General features: G+C 48.2%; 1 protein-coding gene across 1 annotated transcript in view; it reads left to right on the forward strand.

Annotated features, from left to right (window-relative positions):
- Window positions 1-4,073: 4,073 nt before the first annotated feature.
- Window positions 4,074-24,182, forward strand: part of LOC144488116 (interferon-inducible GTPase 5-like) — a 30,433-nt gene continuing 10,324 nt past the window's right edge. Inside the window, exon 1 of the mRNA XM_078206135.1 lies at window positions 4,074-4,107. Within this exon, the coding sequence (XP_078062261.1) occupies window positions 4,093-4,107 (15 nt within the window). The 5' untranslated portion in view covers window positions 4,074-4,092. The remainder of the gene's footprint in view (window positions 4,108-24,182) is intronic.

Below are 24,182 nucleotides of genomic sequence, written 5' to 3' on the forward strand. Positions count from 1 at the left end.
TGTCAGAGGGTCAGTACTGAGGGAGTGCCGCACTTTCAGAGGGTCAGTACTGAGGGAGTGCCGCACTGTCAGAGGGTCAGTACTGAACGAGTGCCGCACTGTCAGAGGGTCAGTACTGAGGGAGGGCCGCACTGTCAGAGGGTCAGTGCTGAGGGATTGCCACACTGTCAGAGGATCAGTGCTGAGGGAGTGCCGCACTGTCAGAGGGTCAGGACTGAGGGAGTACCGAACTGTCAGAGGGTCCGTGCTGAGGGAGTGCCGCACTGTCAGAGGGTCAGTACTGAGGGAGTGCTGCACTGTCAGAGGGTCAGTACTGAGGGAGTGCCTCACTGTCAGAGAGTCAGTACTGAGGGAGTGCCGCACTGTCAGAGGGTCAGTACTGAGGGAGTGCCGCACTGTCAGAGGGTCAGTACTGAGGGAGTGCCGAACTGTCAGAGGGTCAGTGCTGAGGGAGTGCCGCACTGTCAGAGGATCAGTACTGAGGGAGTGCCGAACTGTCAGAGGGTCAGTGCTGAGGGAGTGCCGCACTGTCAGAGGGTCAGTGCTGAGGGAGTGCCGAACTGTCAGAGGGTCAGTACTGAGGGAGTGCTGCACTGTCAGAGGATCAGTGCTGAGGGAGTGCCGCACTGTCAGAGGGTCAGTGCTGAGGGAGTGCCGCACTGTCAGAGGATCAGTGCTGAGGGAGTGCCGCACTGTCAGAGGGTCAGTACTGAGGGAGTGCCGCACTGTCAGAGGGTCAGTACTGAGGGAGTGCCGCACTGTCAGAGGGTCAGTACTGAGGGAGTGCTGCACTGTCAGAGGGTCAGTACTGAGGGAGGTGCCGCACTGTCAGAGGGTCAGTCATGAGGGAGTGTCGCACTGTCAGAGGGTCAGTACTGAGGGAGTGCTGCACTGTCAGAGGGTCAGTATTGAGGGAGTGCCTCACTGTCGGAGAGTCAATACTGAGGGAGGTGCCGCACTGTCAGAGGGTCAGTATTGAGGGGGTGCCGCACTGTCAGAGGGTCAGTACTGAGGGAGGTGCCGCACTGTCAGAGGGTCAGTACTGAGGGAGTGCCGCACTGTCAGAGGGTCAGTACTGTGGGAGTGCCTCACTGTCAGAGAGTCAGTACTGAGGGAGGTGCCGCACTGTCAGAGGGTCAGTATTGAGGGGGTGCCGCACTGTCAGAGGGTCAGTACTGAGGGAAGTGCCGCACTGTCAGAGGGTCAGTATTAAGGGAGTGCTGCACTGTCAGAGGGTCAGTGCTGAGGGAGTGCCGCACTGTCAGAGGGTCAGTCATGAGGGAGTGTCGCACTGTCAGAGGGTCAGTACTGAGGGAGTGCTGCACTGTCAGAGGGTCAGTCATGAGGGAGTGTCGCACTGTCAGAGGGTCAGTACTGAGGGAGTGCTGCACTGTCAGCGGGTCAGTATTGAGGGGGTGCCGCACTGTCAGGGGGTCAGTACTGAGGGAGTGCTGCACTGTCAGAGGGTCAGTATTGAGGGGGTGCCGCACTGTCAGAGGGTCAGTACTGAGGGAAGTGCCGCACTGTCAGAGGGTCAGTATTAAGGGAGTCCTGCACTGTCAGAGGGTCAGTGCTGAGGGAGTGCCGCACTGTCAGAGGGTCAGTCATGAGGGAGTGTCGCACTGTCAGAGGGTCAGTACTGAGGGAGTGCTGCACTGTCAGGGGGTCAGTACTGAGGGAGTGCTGCACTGTCAGGGTGTCAGTACTGAGGGAGTGCCGCACTGTCAGAGGGTCTGTACTGAGGGAGTGCCACACTGTCAGAGGGTCAGTACTGAGGGAGTGCCGCACTGTCAGAGGGTCAGTACTGAGGGAGTGCTGCACAGTCAGGGGGTCAGTACTGAGGGAGTGCTGCACTGTCAGAGGGTCAGTACTGAGGGAGTGCTGCACTGTCAGAGGGTCAGTAAAAAATCCCACAGTCGCTATTGGGAAGGAGAGTCGAGTTATCCACAATTTTCCGAGTGGACAGAGAAACGCGGACAAACGGGGACATCGTCACCTCGGTGTTTTGGGAGAGCTCCCGTCGAGTGAAATGGCTGCCGTCACTTCTCTGTTACGGAAAAGAAAGACGCAGGCCATTGGCTGCGAAGCTCAGGGACTGGCCGGAGGAGGGTGAGGGGCGCTAGGGAAATGCAGCTCCCCACCAACCCTCCCGGGGGCTTTCCGGATCCAGAGTCGCAGACCGAAACCCCCCCCCACATGCGGTAACATCGTCTGAGGTAGATCAGCCCTACCTGGAAGCTTCCTCCGTCTCTCTCTCTCTCTCCTCCTGCTGTCTGTGGCTGCGTGCGGTTCCTGATATTTGGGGTGTTACAATGCTCCCTGGGACAGAGCTCACTGGGGCAGAGACTGACTCTCGCTGGACGGGGGGAGCAGGGAGCTCGGGGAGGCGGGGGTGGGGTTCCTCGGTGAAGGGTGGGGGGGGGGCGAGAGACACACAGAGAGGGTGGGTTCGCGTTGCCGGGGGGAGTGAGGAGTGGGAGGGGGGGGGGCGCCTCGGCTGAGTGTTGTGGGATTATCGGAGGGACGTAGGAGAAGGCATTCACTGCCTCCTTTCTCGTGAGGGAGCCCGGGAGAAAGCGGGGGTTGCGGGGGGGCGGCGGGGCGGGGGGGGGTGGGGGCGCGTAGGCGGGCGGACTGAGGGAAGGGGAGGGTTTTGGAGAGCATTCCACATTCGAGGCTTAAATCAGAGTCAGCTCTGTCGCTGCGGGTTCACCTGAGGTCAGCTGCTTTTATCGGCCGGTTTCACCTCCCCGCCCGCCCGCCTCTCGCAGGTCTGCGGATCCCACCCTCCCTCCCCCTCACCCTCCCTCCCTCCCCCTCACCCCGGGGGGTGTGACAGAATCAGAAAACCATTAACACACGCAGCGCGGCGGGGAGGCCATTCCACCCATCATTCCTGTGCTGGCCCTCTGAAAGATCTCTCCAATTAGTCCCCACTCTCTCTCCCGCTCTCCCTGTAAATTTCCCCCTTCCAGTATTTCCCCAATTGCCCCTTTTGAAAGTTCCTGTTGAATCTGCTTCCACCGCCCTGTCAGGCAGCGCCTTCCAGATCACAACAACTCGCTGTGTGTCCAAAATAAAATTCCCCTCATCTCCCCCCCCACTCTGGTTCTTTCCCCGATTCTCTTCAATCCGTGTCCCCTCTGGTTACCGAGCCTCCTGTCACTGGAAACACTTTCTCCTCATTCACTCCATCCAAACCCCCCCCCTCCCCCTCGTGATTCTGAACGCCTCGATTCAATCTCCCCCTGAACCTTCTCCGCTCCGAGGGGAAGGATCCCAGCTTCTCCCCGTCTCTCTGTATTAGGATGGATGAAAAAAGTTGGGAATGTTCTCCTGGGGGAGGGAGAAGGTGGAGAAGGATATTTGATCAAGGTGTTCAAAATCACGAGGCTCGAGGGGACTGAATGGGGCCTCCTCCTGTTCCTGTGTAACAGGCTCGAGGGGCTGAATGGCCTCCTCCTGTTCCTGTGTAACAGGCTCGAGGGGCTGAATGGCCTCCTCCTGTTCCTGTGTAACAGGCTCCAGGGGGCTGAATGGCCTCCTCCTGTTCCTGTGTAACAGGCTCGAGGGGACTGAATGGGGCCTCCTCCTGTTCCTGTGTAACAGGCTTGAGGGGCTGAATGGGGCCTCCTCCTGTTCCTGTGTAACAGGCTCGAGGGGGCTGAATGAGGCCTCCTCCTGTTCCTGTGTAACAGCCTCGAGGGGGCTGAATGGCCTCCTCCTGTTCCTGTGTAACAGGCTCGAGGGGCTGAATGGCCTCCTCCTGTTCCTGTGTAACAGGCTCGAGGGGGCTGAATGGGGCCTCCTCCTGTTCCTGTGTAACAGGCTCGAGGGGGCTGAATGGGGCCTCCTTCTCCAAGCCCAGTTCCTCCACTCCCTCCCTCCTGGCTGTTTCCACAGCTGGGAAAGTGGTGAAACAAGGAATGTTGTGTGCGGCCTCTCACAGGCAGTCGGGGTCTGTCTGACACACTGCTCACTCCCCTCACTCCTGAATGTGAACTTCAATTGGAGCAGAGTGCAAAAAAACAGATGAGGAGGAACCCCCCCCCCCCTCCCGCTCCCCTCCCCCTCCCAGTCAGAGCCCAGGGGATGTCAGGCGGGAAGGTATGTGCAGAGCCTGGCTGCAAGTGTTAACTCTGTCAGTGCCAGTCCACTTCCCTGCATGCAGGAAGACAGCACCACATTTCAAACAATGCAGCTACTCAAATTTCTCAAACTGATTCATCTTAAACCGAATGTTTGAGGGCAGGGAATTGGGTTTGCTGGGAACCACTCATCCTCCCTCGCCAGATTCTCCTGCCGAATCTCATCGATATCAAACCAAATCCATCTAATCCCCTAACTTTCCCATCCAAGACCATCCCTCTAATCCCCTAACTCTCCTATCGAACACCATCCCTCTAATCCCCTAGCTCTCCATCGAAGACCTTCCCTCTAATCCCCTAACTCTCCCATCGAACACCATCCCTCTAATCCCCTAACTCTCCCATCGAACACCATCCCTCTAATCCCCTAACTCTCCCATCGAAGACCATCCCTCTAATCCCCTAACTCTCCCATCGAAGACCGTCCCTCCAATCCCCGAACCCTCTCATTGAAAATCATCCCTCTAATCCCCTCACCCTCCCAACGAGGTTTGTCCTGCTAAGCCCTTAACTTTCCCATTGAAGAGCGTCCCTCTAATCCCTTAACTGTCCCATCGAAGACCGTCCCCCTAATCCCGTAATTGTCCCATTGAAGACCATCCCTCTAATCCCCTAACTCTCCCAAAGACCGTCCCCCAATCCCCTAACTGTCCCATTGAAGACCATCCCTCTAATCCCCTAACCCTCCCATCGAAGACCGTCCTGCAAATCCTCTAACTCTCCCATCGAAGACCACCTCTCTAATCCCTTTACCCTCCTATCGAAGACCATCCCTCTAATCCCCAAACTCGGCCATCAAAGACCATCCCTCCAATCCCCTAACTCTCCCATCGAAGACCATTCCTGTAATACCCTAACTCTCCCATCGAAGACCATCCCTCTAATCCCCTGACTCTCCCTTCAGAGACCATCCCTCTAATCCCCTCACTCTCCCATCATAGGCCATCCCTCTAATCCCCTAACTCTCCCATCGAAGACCATCCCTCTAATCCCCTAACTCTCCCATCGAACACCATCCCTCTAATCCCCTAACTCTCCCATCATAGGCCATCCCTCTAATCCCCTACCCTCCCATCGAAGACCATCCCTCTAATCCCCTAACTCTCCTTTTGAAGAACATCCCTCTGATCCCTGTAAATTTCCCTTTCTCTGGCACAATGTAGCCTCAATCTGCGGTTTAAAAAACTCTGATGTTGTGGCATTAATGGATAGAATAGAAGGCAGGAGGAGGCCATTCAGCCCCTCGAGACTATTCTACAATTCAATGAGACCTTGAGTGATCTGTGTTTGAACTCAGTCTGCTCGCTGTGACTCCATTTTCCTCAATGCCCCCTTATCCAGTAAGATTCCAGGTTGAAAATGCCTCATGTCAACTATGATTCTCACCAACTTCTACAGATGCACCATGGAAAGCATTCTTTCTGGTTGTATCACAGCTTGGTATGGTTCCTGCTCTGCCCAAGAGCGCACGAAAATACAAAGGGTCGTGAATGTAGCCCAATCCATCACTCAAACCAGCCTCCCATCCATTGACTCTGTCTACACTTCCCGCTGCCTCGGCAAAGCAATCAGCATAATCAAGGACCTCACGCATCTCGGACATTCTCTCTTCCACCTTCTTCCGTCGGGAAAAAGATTCAAAAGTCTGAGGACTCATACCAACCGACTCGAGAACAGTTTCTCCCCTGCTGCCATCAGACTTTTGAATGGACCTATCTCATGTTAAGTTGATTTTTCTCTACACCCTAGCTATGATGTAACACGACATTCTGCTCCCTCTCCTTTCCTTCTCCCCTATGTTCTCTATGAACAGTATGCTTTGTCTGTCTAGCGTGCAAGAAATACTTTTCACTGTATACTAATACATGTGACAATAATAAATAAAATTAAATATAGACATAGCTCTTGGGGCTAAAGGAATCAAGGGATATGGGGGGAAGGGGGATCAGGATATTGAATTTGATGATCAGCCAAGATCAAAATGAATGGTGGAACAGGCTCGAAGGGCTGAATGGCCTTCATCTGCTTCTAGTTTCTCTGTTTAACCCTCGATTCCCTTACTGGTTAAAAATCTGTCTCTCTCAGCCTTGAACATTAATGACCCAATCTCTCCAGCTCTCTGCGATAAAAAATTCCACAGATTCACTACCCTCTGTGAGAAGAAATTCCTCCGCATCTCTGTCTTCAGTGGGCGACCTCCTTACTCTGAGATCATTCCCTCTGGACATTTGGGGCGGCACGGTAGCACAGTGGTTAGCACTGCTGCTTCACAGCTCCAGGGACCTGGGTTCGATTCCCGGCTCAGGTCGCTGTCTGTGTGGAGTTTGCACATTCTCCCCGTGTCTGCGTGGGTTTCCTCCGGGTGCTCCGGTTTCCTCCCACAGTCCAAAGATGTGCGGGCTAGGTTGATTGGCCATGCTAAGAATTGCCCCTTAGTGTCCCGGGATGCATAGGTTAGTGGGGTTAGTGGGTAAATATATAGGGATATGTGGATAGGGCCTGGGTGGGATTGTGGTTGGTGCAGACCCGATGGGCCGAATGGTCTCTTTCTGCACTGTAGTATTGTTTGATTGGTCTCAGATACTCTCGGAAGGTCAGGAAGGATCTTATTGAATGGTGGGGAAGGCTCGAGGGGCCTAATGGACCACTCCCGCTCTTGGTTCTGTTATTCCTGGAGAGGTTTAGGTGGGATGGAGACGTAGAGGGGGGTGTGCAACTCCAGAGCTTAGGGTGGCCCCCTAACCCCCAGGCAGCTGGAGACACGGCAGCCAAAGGCAGAGCAACGAGAATCGGAGTAGGGGTGTGGGAGAGCGACAAGGAGCCAGAACTGGAGGAACACAGGGATACATCCAGGACGTTAAGGGCGGGATTCTCCGGCCCCGCTTTCCGCAGAACCGGAAAATCGCGTCCGAGGTCAGCAGGCCTTTGTATGGACTGGACACAGACCCCCGCCGGCCGCTCGGATTCCCATGGCGCGCAGGACGGGAAAATTCCCCCGAATGAATCAAAACTAAAAATACTTTGGTTCAGAGAAAGTTAGCGCCTTTTCTTTCAGTAAACAGGAGAGGAAAAATGATGGTGACCCCCCCTCCCCCCCCACCCCCGACCCAGCACTACGCCATTAGTGGATTAGACAGACTGTGGCAGATTGGAAATGCATGGAAGATTCTAGAAAGAGAGGCCAGGATCGATCAAATTTAATAGAGGGCTTGTTATGATCGATACAGGTGTAAATTGTCAGGCAATTGCATGTGACAAATTCCTATTTTTAAACCAATCCATATTGCTAATAGCTGCAAACACTGCGAGAGGCAGCTTCATTGTGGGAAAGGGTTTTAAATATGGTTAAAAGCCTTTGGAACACAATATGCTCACGGGATCTCTGAACCACTCGGCTGCAGAGCTGAGTCGCTGCCACGGTCACCCTTATTCCGGAATATTTCAGGATTCCACACTGTCCATTCCCTCCACAACCCTCCCGCACGGCCCACACTCCACACACTCACTGGGATGGGCATCATCTAACTGTGCGGCACTCCCTCAGTACTGACCCTCTGACAGTGCAGCACTCCCTCAGTACTGACCCTCTGACAGTGCGGCACTCCCTCAGTACTGACCCTCTGACAGTGCGGCACTCCCTCAGTACTGACCCTCTGACAGTGCGGCACTCCCTCAGTACTGACCCTCTGACAGTGCGGCACTCCCTCAGTACTGACCCTCTGACAGTGCGGCACTCCCTCAATACTGACCCTCTGACAGTGCAGCACTCCCTCAGCACTGACCCTCTGACTGTGCGGCACTCCCTCAGTACTGACCCTCTGACAGTGCGGCACTCCCTCAGTACTGACCCTCTGACAGTGCGGCACTCCCTCAGTACTGACCCTCTGACAGTGCGGCACTCCCTCAGTACTGACCCTCTGACAGTGCAGCACTCCCTCAGTACTGACCCTCTGACAGTGCAGCACTCCCTCAGTACTGACCCTCTGACTGTGCGGCACTCCCTCAGTACTGACTCTCTGACAGTGCAGCACTCCCTCAGTACTGACCCTCTGACAGTGCAGCACTCCCTCAGTACTGACCCTCTGACAGTGCGGCACTCCCTCAGTACTGACCCTCTGACAGTGCGGCACTCCCTCAGTATTGACCCTCTGACAGTGCGGCACTCCCTCAGTACTGACCCTCTGACAGTGCGGCACTCCCTCAGTACTGACCCTCTGACTGTGCGGCACTCCCTCAGTACTGACTCTCTGACAGTGCAGCACTCCCTCAGTACTGACCCTCTGACTGTGCGGCACTCCCTCAGTACTGACTCTCTGACAGTGCGGCACTCCCTCAGTACTGACCCTCTGACAGTACAGCACTCCCTCAGTACTGACCCTCTGACAGTGCGGCACTCCCTCAGTACTGACCCTCTGACAGTGCGGCACTCCCTCAGTACTGACCCTCTGACAGTGCGGCACTCCCTCAGTACTGACCCTCTGACAGTGCGGCACTCCCTCAGTACTGACCCTCTGACAGTGCGGCACTCCCTCAGTACTGACCCTCTGACAGTGCGGCACTCCCTCAGTACTGACCCTCTGACAGTGCGGCACTCCCTCAGTACTGACCCTCTGACAGTGCGGCACTCCCTCAGTACTGGCAGTGAGTGGATTGTTTGTGAAAGGGAGGTCCCCATCTGAAATTTGTGCTCAGTTCTCTCGAGTGGGGGGTTTGAAAACACAAACCTCTGACAGAGACGGGAGACACAGGACAGCAGAGAGACAGAGTGAGAGAGACAGAGAGAGAGAGACAGAGAGAGAGAGACAGAGTGAGAGAGACAGAGAGAGAGAGACAGAGAGAGAGAGACAGAGAGAGAGAGACAGAGAGAGAGTGACAGAGAGAGAGTGACAGAGAGAGAGTGACAGAGAGAGAGTGACAGAGAGAGAGAGACAGAGAGCGAGAGACAGAGTGAGAGAGACAGAGTGAGAGAGACAGAGAGAGAGAGACAGGGAGAGAGTGACAGAGAGAGTGACAGCGAGAGAGAGAGTGACAGAGAGAGAGTGACAGTGGGAGAGAGAGACAGAGAGAGAGAGGGTGACACGAAGAGACAGAGAGAGTGACAGACAGAGAGTGACAGGGAGAGACAGACAGAGAGAGACAGACGGAGAGAGAGGAACAGAGAGAGATAGATGGAGAGGGAGACCGACAGAGAGGGAGACAGACAGAGAGGGAGCGAGACAGAGAGAGAGAGACAGACAGAGAGGGAGCGAGACAGAGAGAGAGAGGGAGACAGACAGAGAGGGAGCGAGACAGAGAGAGAGAGAGACAGAGAGGGAGAGAGACAGAGAGAGACAGAGCTAGAGAGACAGACAGAGAGGGAGACTGGGAGATTGTGCGAGAAAGTGGGAAAGGGAGAAACGAGACAGAGAGAGACACAGATAAATCGAGAGAGAGAGAGAGAGATGGTCAGATCATTAGAGAGAAAGCATGAGGGATATACAGAAAGAGAGAGAGTGTGAGAAACAGAGAGAAGTGGGAGACAGAGAGAGAGACAGAGAGTGTGAGTGACAGAGAGAGTGTGTGTGTGTGAGACAGTGAGAGAGACAGAGACAAAGAGACAAAAACAGAGAGAGACTCAGATAGAGAAAAAAACAGAGCGACAGAGACAGAGAGAGAAACAGAGAGAGAGACAGAGAGAGAGAGAGACAGAGAGAGAGAGAGACAGCCAGAGAGAGACTCACACAGAGACAGGCAGGCAGCGAGAGAGACACAGAGAGAGAGACAGGCAGAGAGAGACACACACAGAGACAGGCAGAGAGAGAGAGAGACAGAGAGAGAGAGAGACAGAGAGAGAGACAGAGAGAGAGACAGAGAGAGAGAGACAGCAGAGAGAGACTCACACAGACAGGCAGGCAGCGAGAGAGACAGAGAGAGAGAGACAGGCAGAGAGAGACACACACATAGACAGGCAGAGAGAGAGAGAGACAGAGAGAGTGACAGAGAGAGAGACACAGAGAGAGAGACAGAGAGAGAGAGACAGAGAGAGACAGAGAGAGAGAGAGAGAGAGACAGCCAGAGAGAGACACACACAGAGACAGGCAGGCAGAGAGAGAGAGAGAGACACAGAGAGAGAGAGACAGAGAGAGAGAGACAGAGAGAGAGAGAGACAGCCAGAGAGAGACACACACAGAGACAGGCAGGCAGAGAGAGAGACACAGAGAGAGAGACAGGCAGAGAGAGACACAGAGAGAGAGACACTCACACACGGAGAGAGAGAAACACAGAGAGAGACAGGCAGAGAGAGAGACAGACACACAGAGAGAGAAAACAGAGAGAGAGACAGAGAGAGAGAGACAGAGTCAGAGAGAGACAGAGAGAGAGAGACAGAGTCAGAGAGAGACAGAGAGAGAGAGACAGAGTCAGAGAGAGACGGAGAGAGAGAGAGAGTTAAACACATTGACTGAGGAGATGCAGGGTGAATCAGTGAACCCTTTCTCTCTCAGCCCCTGTGTGAGTTGTACAGATTCCAGGCAGGAAGGGGTCAAACACGCTCCGCAGTGACAGGCACGCACTGGCAGGAGGCTGGCAAGACAGATGAGTCTCATAATTCTGATTGCCTTTGACCTGCAGACTGGGCAGAAACTCGATCGCTGAGACGAATTGGATTTGTGCTGTGCCTGGGGGAATCGGCTGTTTTCACAGTCTAGACATGGGGAAGGGGGAGGAGGAGGAGGAGGGGGGGGGAATCTATATGTAAATTCAGTGCCCAGTGCCTCGGACCGGGGGGGAGGGGAGAGGGATTGACGTCACTCTGAGGAACAACACGGGTCAGACGGTCAGGGAATTCTTCCACCATCAGAACTGGAGAGGGCGGCAGGCCCCCTCGCTCGCCCACTTCCTTACTGAACGCACAAATCCAATACCCAGGATTTCTGTGCAATCTCGGAATTTAACCCTTGCCGTCCCGGTCTCGTTCAGCTAGACCGACACATCCCCCCCCACCCTTCCCTGCTCAGTGCGTTCTTCTGGAGGTGTGAGGCACGGCTTCTATCCCCCTGTCGTCCTGCCAGAATGGCCTCAGTATTATCCATCACCCTAACACACTCGGGGCTCCTCCCCAACATTCGCCCCTCCGTAAGCTTCACATCATCCAACACTCAGCTAGCTGCTACCTCACCCCGAGACCCGACCCGACCTCCCCCCGTCTCCCCTGCTCGCTGACCCCACCCGGCTCCTAGCCCAGCAACTCTGTCCCATTCAAATTCCCATTCATTCCATAACCCTTCTACTCTCCCTATCTCAGTAACCCCCTCCAGCCCCTACACCTCTCACTATCTCTGTAACCTCCTCCAGCCCCTACAACCCTCCCTATCTCTGTAACCTCCTCCAGCCCCTACAACCCTATCTCTGTAACCTCCTCCAGCCCCTACACCCCTCTCTATCTCTGTGACGTCCTCCAGCCCCTACACCCCTCCCTATCTCTGTAACCTCCTCCAGCCCCTACACCCCTCCCTGTCTCTGTAACCTCCTCCAGCCCCTACAACCCTCCCTATCTCTGTAACCTCCTCCAGCCCCTACAACCCTATCTCTGTAACCTCCTCCAGACCCTACACCCCTCTCTATCTCTGTAACCTCCTCCAGCCCCTACAACCCTCTCTATCTCTGTAACCTCCTCCAGCCCCTACACCCCTCTCTATCTCTGTAACCTCCTCCAGCCCCTACACCCCTCGCTATCTCTGTAACCTCCTCCAACCCCTACACCTCTCTCTATCTCTGTAACCTCCTCCAGCCCCTACAACCCTCTCTATCTCTGTAACCTCCTCCAGCCCCTACACCCCTCTCTATCTCTGTAACCTCCTCCAGCCCCTACACCCCTCTCTATCTCTGTAACCTCCTCTAGCCCCTACTCCCCTCCCTATCTCTGTAATCTCTTCCAGCCCCTACACCGCTCCCTATCTCTGTAACCTCCTCCAGCCCCTACACCCCTCCCTATCTCTGTAACCCCCTCCAGCCCCTACAATGCTCCTTATCTCTGTAACCTCCTCCAGCCCCTACAACCCTCCCTATCTCTGTAACCTCCTCCAGCCCCTACAACCCTCCCTATCTCTGTAACCTCCTCCAGCCCCTACAACCCTCCCTATCTCTGTAACCTCCTCCAGCCCCTACACACCTCCCTATCTCTGTAACCCCCTCCAGCCCCTACACCCCTCCCTATCTCTGTAACCCCCTCCAGCCCCTACAACCGTCTGAGATCTCTGCGCTCCTCCAATTCTATCCTCTCGAGCATCCCCTGATTCCCATCGCTCCGCCATTGGCGGCCGTGCCTTCAGCTGCCTGGGGGAGGGGGCCTAAACTCTGGAATTCCCTCCCTAAACCTCTCCACCCCTCTCTCTCTGTCTCTCTCTCTCTCTCTGTGCCTGTCTGTCCCTCTCTCTATCTATCTCAGTGTCTCTCTCTCTGTCCCACTCTCTCTGTCTCTCTCTCGCTTTCCTCTCTGTCTGTCTCACTCTCTCTAGCTTTGTCCTTTCTCCTTCTCTCTCTCACTCTCTCTCTCTCTCTCTCTGTCTTACTCTCTCTGTCATCTTGACCTCTCTCTCTCCATCTCTCCTCCTTTCTGACACTCCCTAAAATCCGATCTCTTTGGCCAAGTTTCTGGTCACCTGTCCCCGATATCCCCTGGTGTGGCTCAGGGTATAAACTTTGTTTCGCAATGTTGGGACTTGGTTTTGCCATTAAAGGCATCATTGTAAAGGTGATTTTCTGGACTGGGACATGAGGTTTTCATGGTGTGTGTGTTTGGGCCTCGACACGTTCACTTCCCCCTGCCCCTGAGCTCCGAATTGTCCCTGCTCTCTAATAGCTCGTGCTGTCAGCTGTGAATAAATGGAGGTGTCATCCCCTGAGGTGTCCCCTACACTCCAGCCACGAGTCAGCAAACACCTCGTGATGCACAGCCTTCCGACACAAATTGGAAAGCAAAAAGACTCGTTATCCAACTGGATGGTGTCCGACTATTGGCCAAACAGACCTTTTACAATTTTATTAAAGCTTGATTTGATTTATCATTGCCCCATGTATTGGGATACAGTGAAAAGTATTGTTTCATGTGCGCTATACAGACAAAGCATACCGTTCATAGAGTACATCGGGGAGAAGGAAAGGAGAGGGTGCAGAATGTAGTGTTACAGTCACAGCTAGGGTGTAGAGAAAGATCAACTTAGTGCGAGGTAGGTCCATTCAAAAGTCTGACAGCAGCAGGGAAGAAGCTGTTCTTGAGTCGGTCGGTACGTGACCTCAGACTTTTGTATCTTTTTCCCGACGGAAGAAGGTGGAAGAGAGAATGTCCGGGGTGCGTGGGGTCCTTAATTATGCCGGCTGCTTTTCCGAGGCAGCGGGAAGTGTAGACGGAGTCAATGGATGGGAAGTTTGTGTGATGGACTGGGCTTAGTTCATGACCCTTTTTGGAGTTTCTTGCGGTCTTGGACAGAGCAGGAGCCCCATACCAAGATGGGCGGCGCGGTAGCACAGTGGTTAGCACTGCTGCTTCACAGCTCCAGGGACCTGGGTTCGATTCCCGGCTCAGGTCACTGTCTGTGTGGAGTTTGCACATTCTCCTCGTGTCTGCGTGGGTTTCCTCCGGGTGCTCCGGTTTCCTCCCACAGTCCAAAGATGTGCGGGTTAGGTTGATTGGTCATGCTAAAAATTGCCCCTTAGAATCCTGAGCTGTGTAGGTTAGAGGGGTTAGCGGGTAAAAAATATGTAGGGATATAGGGGTAGGGTCTGGGTGGGATTGTGGTCAGTGCAGACTCGATGAGCCGAATGGCCTCCTTCTGCACTGTAGGGTTTCTATGGTTCTATACAACCAGAAAGGACGCTTTCTATGGTGCATCTGTAAAAGTTGGTGATAATGTCCCGATGGTCGTTTTCCAGGATCTCTCACAGCAGCGTCTGGGAGATCAGCAGTCACCTCCTGGAGACTCCAGGCCAGGTACGGAGAGCTGGCAACTCCATATTACATCCAAGTAAGGTTAAACAAAGGTCGGTGTGGTCGCTTGTGGCTCTGGGTAGGGGGGTGGTGGAAAGCAGACCGACAGAAAAGGAGAAAAGGAAAGACGATCTGGCTGCATTGATTGGTTGTTGCCAAGTATCCAGTCGATACAGAGATGCTCTCAATTCAGTCGCTAACACACTGGGAGGTGCTTGAAGTGCATTCCTCTGGGAGCATGAAGGAGCCACTCATTCCAGTTCATTCAGAGTGCGTTTGGGCTAACACTGTGCAATCCTTACCCCCACACACACTGTCCGAGACAGGTACAGCACGGGGTTAGATACAGAGTAAAGCTCCCTCTACACTGTCCCCCATCAAACACTCCCAGGACAGGTACAGCACGGGGTTAGATACAGAGTAAAGCTCCCTCTACACTGTCCCCCATCAAACACTCCCAGGACAGGTACAGCACGGGGTTAGATACAGAGTAAAGCTCCCTCTACACTGTCCCCATCAAACACTCCCAGGGATGTGCGGCACTCCCTCAGTACTGACCCTCTGACAGTGCGGCACTCCCTCAGTACTGACCCTCTGACAGTGCGGCACTCCCTCAGCACTGACCCTCTGACAGTGCGGCACTCCCTCAGTACTGACCCTCTGACAGTGCGGCACTCCCTCAGCACTGACCCTCTGACAGTGCAGCACTCCCTCAGTACTGACCCTCTGACAGTGCGGCACTCCCTCAGTACTGATCCTCTGACAGTGCGGCACTCCCTCAGTACTGACCCTCTGACAGTGCGGCACTCCCTCAGTACTGACCCTCTGACAGTGCGGCACTCCCTCAGTACTGACCCTCTGACAGTGTGGCACTCCCTCAGCACTGACCCTCTGACAGTGCGGCACTCCCTCAGCACTGACCCTCTGACAGTGCGGCACTCCCTCAGTACTGATCCTCTGACAGTGCGGCACTCCCTCAGCACTGACCCTCTGACAGTGCGGCACTCCCTCAGTACTGACCCTCTGACAGTGCGGCACTCCCTCAGCACTGACCCTCTGACAGTGCGGCACTCCCTCAGCACTGACCCTCTGACAGTGCGGCACTCCCTCAGCACTGACCCTCTGACAGTGCGGCACTCCCTCAGTACTGACCTTCTGACAGTGCGGCACTCCCTCAGCACTGACTCTCTGACAGTGCGGCACTCCCTCAGTACTGACCTTCTGACAGTGCGGCACTCCCTCAGCACTGACCTTCTGACAGTGCGGCACTCCCTCAGTACTGACCCTCTGACAGTGCGGCACTCCCTCAGTACTGACCCTTTGACAGTGGAGCACTCCCTCAGTACTGACCCTCGGACAGTGCGGCACTGCCTCAGTACTGACCCTCTGACAGTGCAGCACTCCCTCAGTACTGACCCTCTGACAGTGGAGCACTCCCTCAGTACTGATCCTCTGACAATGTGGCACTCCCTCAGTACTGACCCCCTGACAGTGCGGCACTCCCTCAGCACTGACCCTCTGACAGTGCGGCACTCCCTCAGTACTGACCCTCTGACAGTGCAGCACTCCCTCAGTACTGACCCTCTGACAGTGGAGCACTCCCTCAGTACTGACCCTCTGACAGTGCAGCACTCCCTCAGTACTGACCCTCTGACAGTGCAGCACTCCCTCAGCACTGACCCTCTGACAGTGGAGCACTCCCTCAGTACTGACCCTCTGACAGTGCAGCACTGCCTCAGCACTGACCCTCTGACAGTGGAGCACTCCCTCAGCACTGATCCTCTGACAGTGCGGCACTCCCTCAGTACTGACCCTCGGACAGTGCAGCACTCCCTCAGCACTGACCCTCTGACAGTGCAGCACTCCCTCAGTACTGACCCTCTGACAGTGCGGCACTCCCTCAGCACTGACCCTCTGACAGTGCGGCACTCCCTCAGTACTGACCCTCTGACAGTGCGGCACTCCCTCAGTACTGACCCTCGGACAGTGCGGCACTCCCTCAGTACTGACCTTCTGACAGTGCGGCACTCCCTCAGCACTGACCCTCTGACAGTGCGACACTCCCTCAGCACTGACCCTCTAACCGTGCAGCACTCCCTCAGTACTGACCCTCTGACAGTGCGGCACTACCCCAGCACTGACCCTCTGACAGTGCGGCACTCCCTCAGTACTGACCCTCTGACAGTGCGGCACTACCCCAGCACTGACCCTCTGACAGTGTGGCACTCGCTCAGTACTGACCCTCTGACAGTGCGGCACTCCCTCAGTACTGACCCTCTGACAGTGCGGCACTCCCTCAGTACTGACCCTCTGACAGTGCGGCACTACCCCAGCACTGACCCTCTGACAGTGCGGCACCCCCTCAGTACTGACCCTCTGGCAGTGTGGCACTCCCCCAGCACTGACCCTCCAGCAGTGCGGCACCCCCTCAGTACTGACCCTCTGACAGTGTGGCACTCCCCCAGCACTGACCCTCTGACAGTGCGGCACTCCCTCAGTACTGACGCTCTGACACTGCGGCACCCCCTCAGCACTGACCTTCTGACAGTGCAGCACTCCCTCAGTACTGACCCTCTGACAGTGCGGCACTCCCTCAGCACTGACCCTCTGACAGTGCGGCACTCCCTCAGTGCTGACCCTCTGACAGTGCGGCACTCCCTCAGCACTGACCCTCTGACAGTGCGGCACTCCCTCAGCACTGACCCTCTGACAGTGCGGCACTCCTTCAGCACTGACCCTCTGACAGTGCGACACTCCCTCAGTACTGACCCTCTGACAGTGCGGCACTCCCTCAGTACTGACCCTATGACAGTGCGGCACTCCCTCAGCACTGACCCTATGACAGTCAGCACTCACTCAGCACTGACCCTCTGACAATGCGGCACTCCCTCATTCTGCTTCATGACTGAAACCCGGTTGATCTTACAGGATCGAAATTGGATTTGATTTTGAAATAACTCCAGTGTGTTGGTCAGTACTCACCCGGTGTCCAGCTCAAGCCATTGTGGCCAGCGAACGTTAATCCAGGTCTCAGTTAAAGGGCAGATCATCTCATCGCCTCCATTCTCTTCCCCGTCCCCTCCAACGGCCCTCCCTCAATTTCCCACTCCCTTTCACTCTTCCCCTATTCTCTCCTCCCTCCCATGCTGAAACTCCTTCCCTCCCTTTTTCTTCCATCCACACTCCTCTTCCTTCTTCTCTCTCTCCGTCACCTTCCCTCCTCCATCACTCCTGCCTCTCCCCATGTCACTGCTCCCTCCTTTTCCCCTCTCCTTCCCCTCTATTCCTCCCCTCACCTTCATCCTTTCCTCATTCCCATATTCACATTCCCAACTTTCTCCGACTAACAACTCTGTTCATCTCCCACCCCATCACTCCATCCTCCTCTCCTCATTCCTTCCATTACTCTTCATTCCCTCCATTCTGCCTGTCCTCATCCCCTCCTCCTCATTCCCTTCATCCCTCCTCATCCCCTCCTCCTCATTCCCTCCATCCCTCCTCATCCCCTTCTCCTCATTCCCTCCTCCTCATTCCCTCCATCCCTCCTCATCCCCTCCTCCTCATTCCCTTCATCCCTCCTCATCCCCTCCTCCTCATTCCCTCCATCCCTCCTCATCCCCTTCTCCTCATTCCCTCCTCCTCCTTCCCTCAATTTCTCCTCATTCCCTCAGTTGCTTTTCCAAGATGGCACTGGATCAAGGCGACTTCTTGCAAGCTGTGCCCAGCATACCGTCTAATTCTACCTTTCACTCTCATTCTATGCTTCTAAAACGTCACTCTAACTCTTTTAAACTCTCTAACAATGCTCTAATTCATTAAGTTGATCTTTCTCTACACCCTAGCTATGACTGTAACACTACATTCTGCACCTCTCCTTTCCTTCTCTCTGAACGGTATGCGCAAGAAACAATACTTTTCACTGTGTGCTAATAGCTGTGACAATAATAAATCAAATCAAAATTTCTCCTCATTCCCTCCATTTTCCCTCATTCCCTCCATCCCTCCTCTCCTCATTCCCTCCATCCCTCCTCTCCTCATTCCCTCCATTCCTCCTCTCCTCATTCCCTCCATCCCTCCTCTCCTCATTCCCTCCATTCCTCCTCATTCCATTCTCCCAATTCCCTCCATCCCTCCTCTCCTCATTCCCTCCATTCTCCCACATTCCCTCCATCCCTCCTATCTTCATTCCCTCCATTTTCCCACATTCCCTCCATTCTCCCACATTCCCTCCATCCCTCCTATCCTCATTCCCTCCATTTTCCCACATTCCCTCCATCCCTCCTCTCCTCATTCCCTCCATTCTCCCACATTCTCTCCATCCCTCCTCTCCTCATTCCCTCCATTCTCCCACATTCCCTCCATCCCTCCTATCTTCATTCCCTCCATTTTCCCACATTCCCTCCATTCTCCCACATTCCCTCCATCCCTCCTATCCTCATTCCCTCCATTTTCCCACATTCCCTCCATCCCTCCTCTCCTCATTCCCTCCATTCTCCCACATTCTCTCCATCCCTCCTCTCCTCATTCCCTCCATTCTCCCACATTCCCTCCATCCCTCCTCTCCTCATTCCCTCCATTTTCCCACATTCCCTCCATCCCTCCTCTCCTCATTCCCTCCATTCTCCCACATTCCCTCCATCCCTCCTATCCTCATTCCCTCCATTTTCCCACATTCCCTCCATCCCTCCTCTCCTCATTCCCTCCATTTTCTCACATTCCCTCCATCCCTCCTCTCCTCATTCCCTCCATTCTCCCACATTCCCTCCATCCCTCCTCTCCTCATTCCCTCCATTGTCCCACATTCCCTCCATTCCTCCTCATTCCCTCCATCCCTCCTCTCCTCATTCCCTCCATTGTCCCACATTCCCTCCATTCCTCCTCATTCCCTCCATCCCTCCTCTCCTCATTCCCTCCATTCCTCCTCATTCCATTCTCACACATTCCCTCCATCCCTCCTATCTTCATTCCCTCCATTTTCCCACATTCCCTCAATTCTCCCACATTCCCTCCATCCCTCCTATCCTCATTCCCTCCATACTCCCACATTCCCTCCATCCCTCCTCTCCTCATTCCCTCCATTCTCCCACATTCCCTCCATCCCTCCTCTCCTCATTCCCTCCATTCTCTCACATTCCCTCCATTCCACCTCTTTTCAATCCCTCCTCTCCTCATTCTCTCCATCCCTCCTCCTTTCCTCCATCCCTCCTCTCATTTCCCCTCTCTTATTCCCTCACTCCCTCCTCCCGCCCTCAGCCCTCATTAACATATATTTGCATGCTCTGATGTCACCTTCCCGGGGCGGGGCTATGCCGTTGCTGTCCAATGAGGAGCGGGTGAAGGAAGCGGGGAGGGCTGTGATGGGCTGAGAGGCGGGGGGGGCGGGGATTAGCATGGTAACGGCGGCCCCGCCCCCTGGTTACGGTCGCTGGGAGGCGGGCGGCGCTGGCGGGCGGGGAGGCGGGCGGTGCGGCAGGGCGGGGTTACCATGGAGGTAGGGCCCAGACTGAGCGGAGAACCCGCCCGGCCGCACCGTAAAATGGGGCGGAGAGAGAGCCAGAGCGGGAAGGCCGCTCAGCCCCCAGAGCTCAACACAGAGAAAAGGCCCAAAACTCAACAAAACATCACTCTGTGCAGAATAATAATGTTCAATTAATATCTAATCATGTACAATCACTGTAATTAATATATAATTAATATCTAATCATGTACAATCACTAATTAATATAGAATTAATATCTAATCTTGTACAATCACTGTAATTAATATATAATTAATATCTAATCATGTACAATCACTGTAATTAATATATAATTAATATCTAATCATGTACAATCACTAATTAATATAGAATTAATATCTAATCATGTACAATCACTGTAATTAATATAGAATTAATATCTAATCATGAACAATCACTAATTAATATATAATTAATATCTAATCATGTACAATCACTAATTAATATATAATTAATATCTAATCATGTACAATCACTGTAATTAATATATAATTAATATCTAATCTTGTACAATCACTAATTAATATATAATTAATATCTAATCATGTACAATCACTAATTAATATATAATTAATATCTAATCATGTACAATCACTGTAATTAATATATAATTAATATCTAATCATGTACAATCACTAATTAATATATAATTAATATCTAATCATGTACAATCACTGTAATTAATATATAATTAATATCTAATCATGTACAATCACTGTAATTAATATATAATTAATATCTAATCATGTACAATCACTGTAATTAATATAGAATTAATATCTAATCATGTACAATCACTAATTAATATATAATTAATATCTAATCATGTACAATCACTGTGTAATTAATATATAATTAATATCTAATCATGTACAATCACTGTAATTAATATATAATTAATATCTAAACATGTACAATCACTAATTAATATATAATTAATATCTAATCATGTACAATCACTAATTAATATATAATTAATATCTAATCATGTACAATCACTGTGTAATTAATATATAATTAATATCTAATCATGTACAATCACTGTAATTAATATATAATTAATATATAATCATGTACAATCACTGTAATTAATATATAATTAATATCTAATCATGTACAATCACTGTGTAATTAATATATAATTAATATCTAATCTTGTACAATCACTGTAATTAATATATAATTAATATCTAATCATGTACAATCACTGTAATTAATATATAATTAATATCTAATCATGTACAATCACTGTAATTAATATATAATTAATATCTAATCATGTACAATCACTGTGTAATTAATATATAATTAATATCTAATCTTGTACAATCACTGTAATTAATATATAATTAATATCTAATCATGTACAATCACTGTAATTAATATATAATTAATATCTAATCATGTACAATCACTAATTAATATATAATTAATATCTAATCATGTACAATCACTAATTAATATATAATTAATATCTAATCATGAACAATCACTGTAATTAATATATAATTAATATCTAATCATGTACAATCACTGTAATTAATATATAATTAATATCTAATCATGTACAATCACTGTGTAATTAATATATAATTAATATCTAATCTTGTACAATCACTGTAATTAATATATAATTAATATCTAATCATGTACAATCACTGTAATTAATATATAATTAATATCTAATCATGTACAATCACTAATTAATATATAATTAATATCTAATCATGTACAATCACTAATTAATATATAATTAATATCTAATCATGTACAATCACTGTAATTAATATAGAATTAATATCTAATCTTGTACAATCACTGTAATTAATATAGAATTAATATCTAATCATGTACAATCACTGTAATTAATATATAATTAATATCTAATCATGTACAATCACTGTAATTAATATATAATTAATATCTAATCTTGTACAATCACTGTAATTAATATAGAATTAATATCTAATCTTGTACAATCACTGTAATTAATATATAATTAATATCTAATCATGTACAATCACTGTAATTAATATAGAATTAATATCTAATCATGTACAATCACTGTAATTAATATATAATTAATATCTAATCATGTACAATCACTAATTAATATATAATTAATATCTAATCATGTACAATCACTGTAATTAATATAGAATTAATATCTAATCTTGTACAATCACTGTAATTAATATATAATTAATATCTAATCATGTACAATCACTGTAATTAATATAGAATTAATATCTAATCTTGTACAATCACTGTAATTAATATAGAATTAATATCTAATCTTGTACAATCACTGTAATTAATATATAATTAATATCTAATCATGTACAATCACTAATTAATATAGAATTAATATCTAATCTTGTACAATCACTGTAATTAATATATAATTAATATCTAATCTTGTACAATCACTGTAATTAATATATAATTAATATCTAATCATGTACAATCACTAATTAATATAGAATTAATATCTAATCATGTACAATCACTGTAATTAATATATAATTAATATCTAATCATGTACAATCACTGTAATTAATATAGAATTAATATCTAATCATGTACAATCACTAATTAATATATAATTAATATCTAATCATGTACAATCACTGTGTAATTAATATAGAATTAATATCGAATCATGTACTATCACTGTAATTAATATATAATTAATATCTAATCATGTACAATCACTGTAATTAATATAGAATTAATATCTAATCAAGTACAATCACTAATTAATATCGAATTAATATCTAATCATGTACAATCACTAATTAATATATAATTAATATCTAATCATGTACAATCACTGTGTAATTAATATAGAATTAATATCGAATCATGTACTATCACTGTAATTAATATATAATTAATATCTAATCATGTACAATCACTGTAATTAATATAGAATTAATATCTAATCATGTACAATCACTAATTAATATATAATTAATATCTAATCATGTACAATCACTAATTAATATATAATTAATATCTAATCATGTACAATCACTAATTAATATATAATTAATATCTAATCATGTACAATCACTGTAATTAATATATAATTAATATCTAATCTTGTACAATCACTAATTAATATATAATTAATATCTAATGTTGTACAATCACTGTAATTAATATATAATTAATATCTAATCATGTACAATCATTAATTAATATAGAATTAATATCTAATCATGTACAATCACTGTAATTAATATAGAATTAATATCTAATCATGTACAATCACTGTAATTAATATAGAATTAATATCTAATCATGTACAATCACTGTAATTAATATAGAATTAATATCTAATCATGTACAATCACTGTGTAATTAATATAGAGTTAATATCGAATCATGTACTATCACTGTAATTAATATATAATTAATATCTAATCATGTACAATCACTGTAATTAATATAGAATTAATATCTAATCATGTACAATCACTGTAATTAATATAGAATTAATATCTAATCATGTACAATCGCTGTGTAATTAATATAGAATTAATATCTAATCATGTACAATCACTGTGTAATTAATATATAATTAATATCTAATCATGTACAATCACTGTAATTAATATATAATTAATATCTAATCATGAACAATCACTGTAATTAACATATAATTAATATCTAATCATGAGCAATCACTGTAATTAATATATAATTAATATCTAATCATGTACAATCACTGTAATTAATATATAATTAATATCTAATCATGTACAATCACTAATATAGAATTAATATCTAATCATGTACAATCACTGTAATTAATATAGAATTAATATCTAATCATGTACAATCACTGTGTAATTAATATATAATTAATATCTAATCATGTACAATCACTGTAATTAATATAGAATTAATATCTAATCATGTACAATCACTGTAATTAATATAGAATTAATATCTAATCATGTACAATCACTGTAATTAATATATACTTAATATCTAATCATGAACAATCACTGTAATTAATATATAATTAATATCTAATCATGTACAATCACTGTAATTAATATAGAATTAATATCTAATCATGTACAATCACTAATTAATATATAATTAATATCTAATCATGTACAATCACTGTAATTAATGTGTAATTAATATCTAATCATGTACAATCACTGTAATTAATATATAATTAATATCTAATCATGTACATTCACTGTAATTAATATATAATTAATATCTAATCATGAACAATCACTGTAATTAATATATAATTAATATCTAATCATGAACAATCACTGTAATTAATATAGAATTAATATCTAATCATGTACAATCACTGTAATTAATATAGAATTAATATCTAATCATTTACAATCACTAATTAATATATAATTAATATCTAATCATGTACAATCACTGTAATTAATATATAATTAATATCTAATCTTGTACAATCACTAATTAATATATAATTAATATCTAATGTTGTACAATCACTGTAATTAATATATAATTAATATCTAATCATGTACAATCACTAATTAAT

This window comes from Mustelus asterias, unplaced genomic scaffold (genome assembly GCF_964213995.1).
Source record: "Mustelus asterias unplaced genomic scaffold, sMusAst1.hap1.1 HAP1_SCAFFOLD_1299, whole genome shotgun sequence".
NCBI classification, from domain to species: domain Eukaryota; kingdom Metazoa; phylum Chordata; class Chondrichthyes; order Carcharhiniformes; family Triakidae; genus Mustelus; species Mustelus asterias.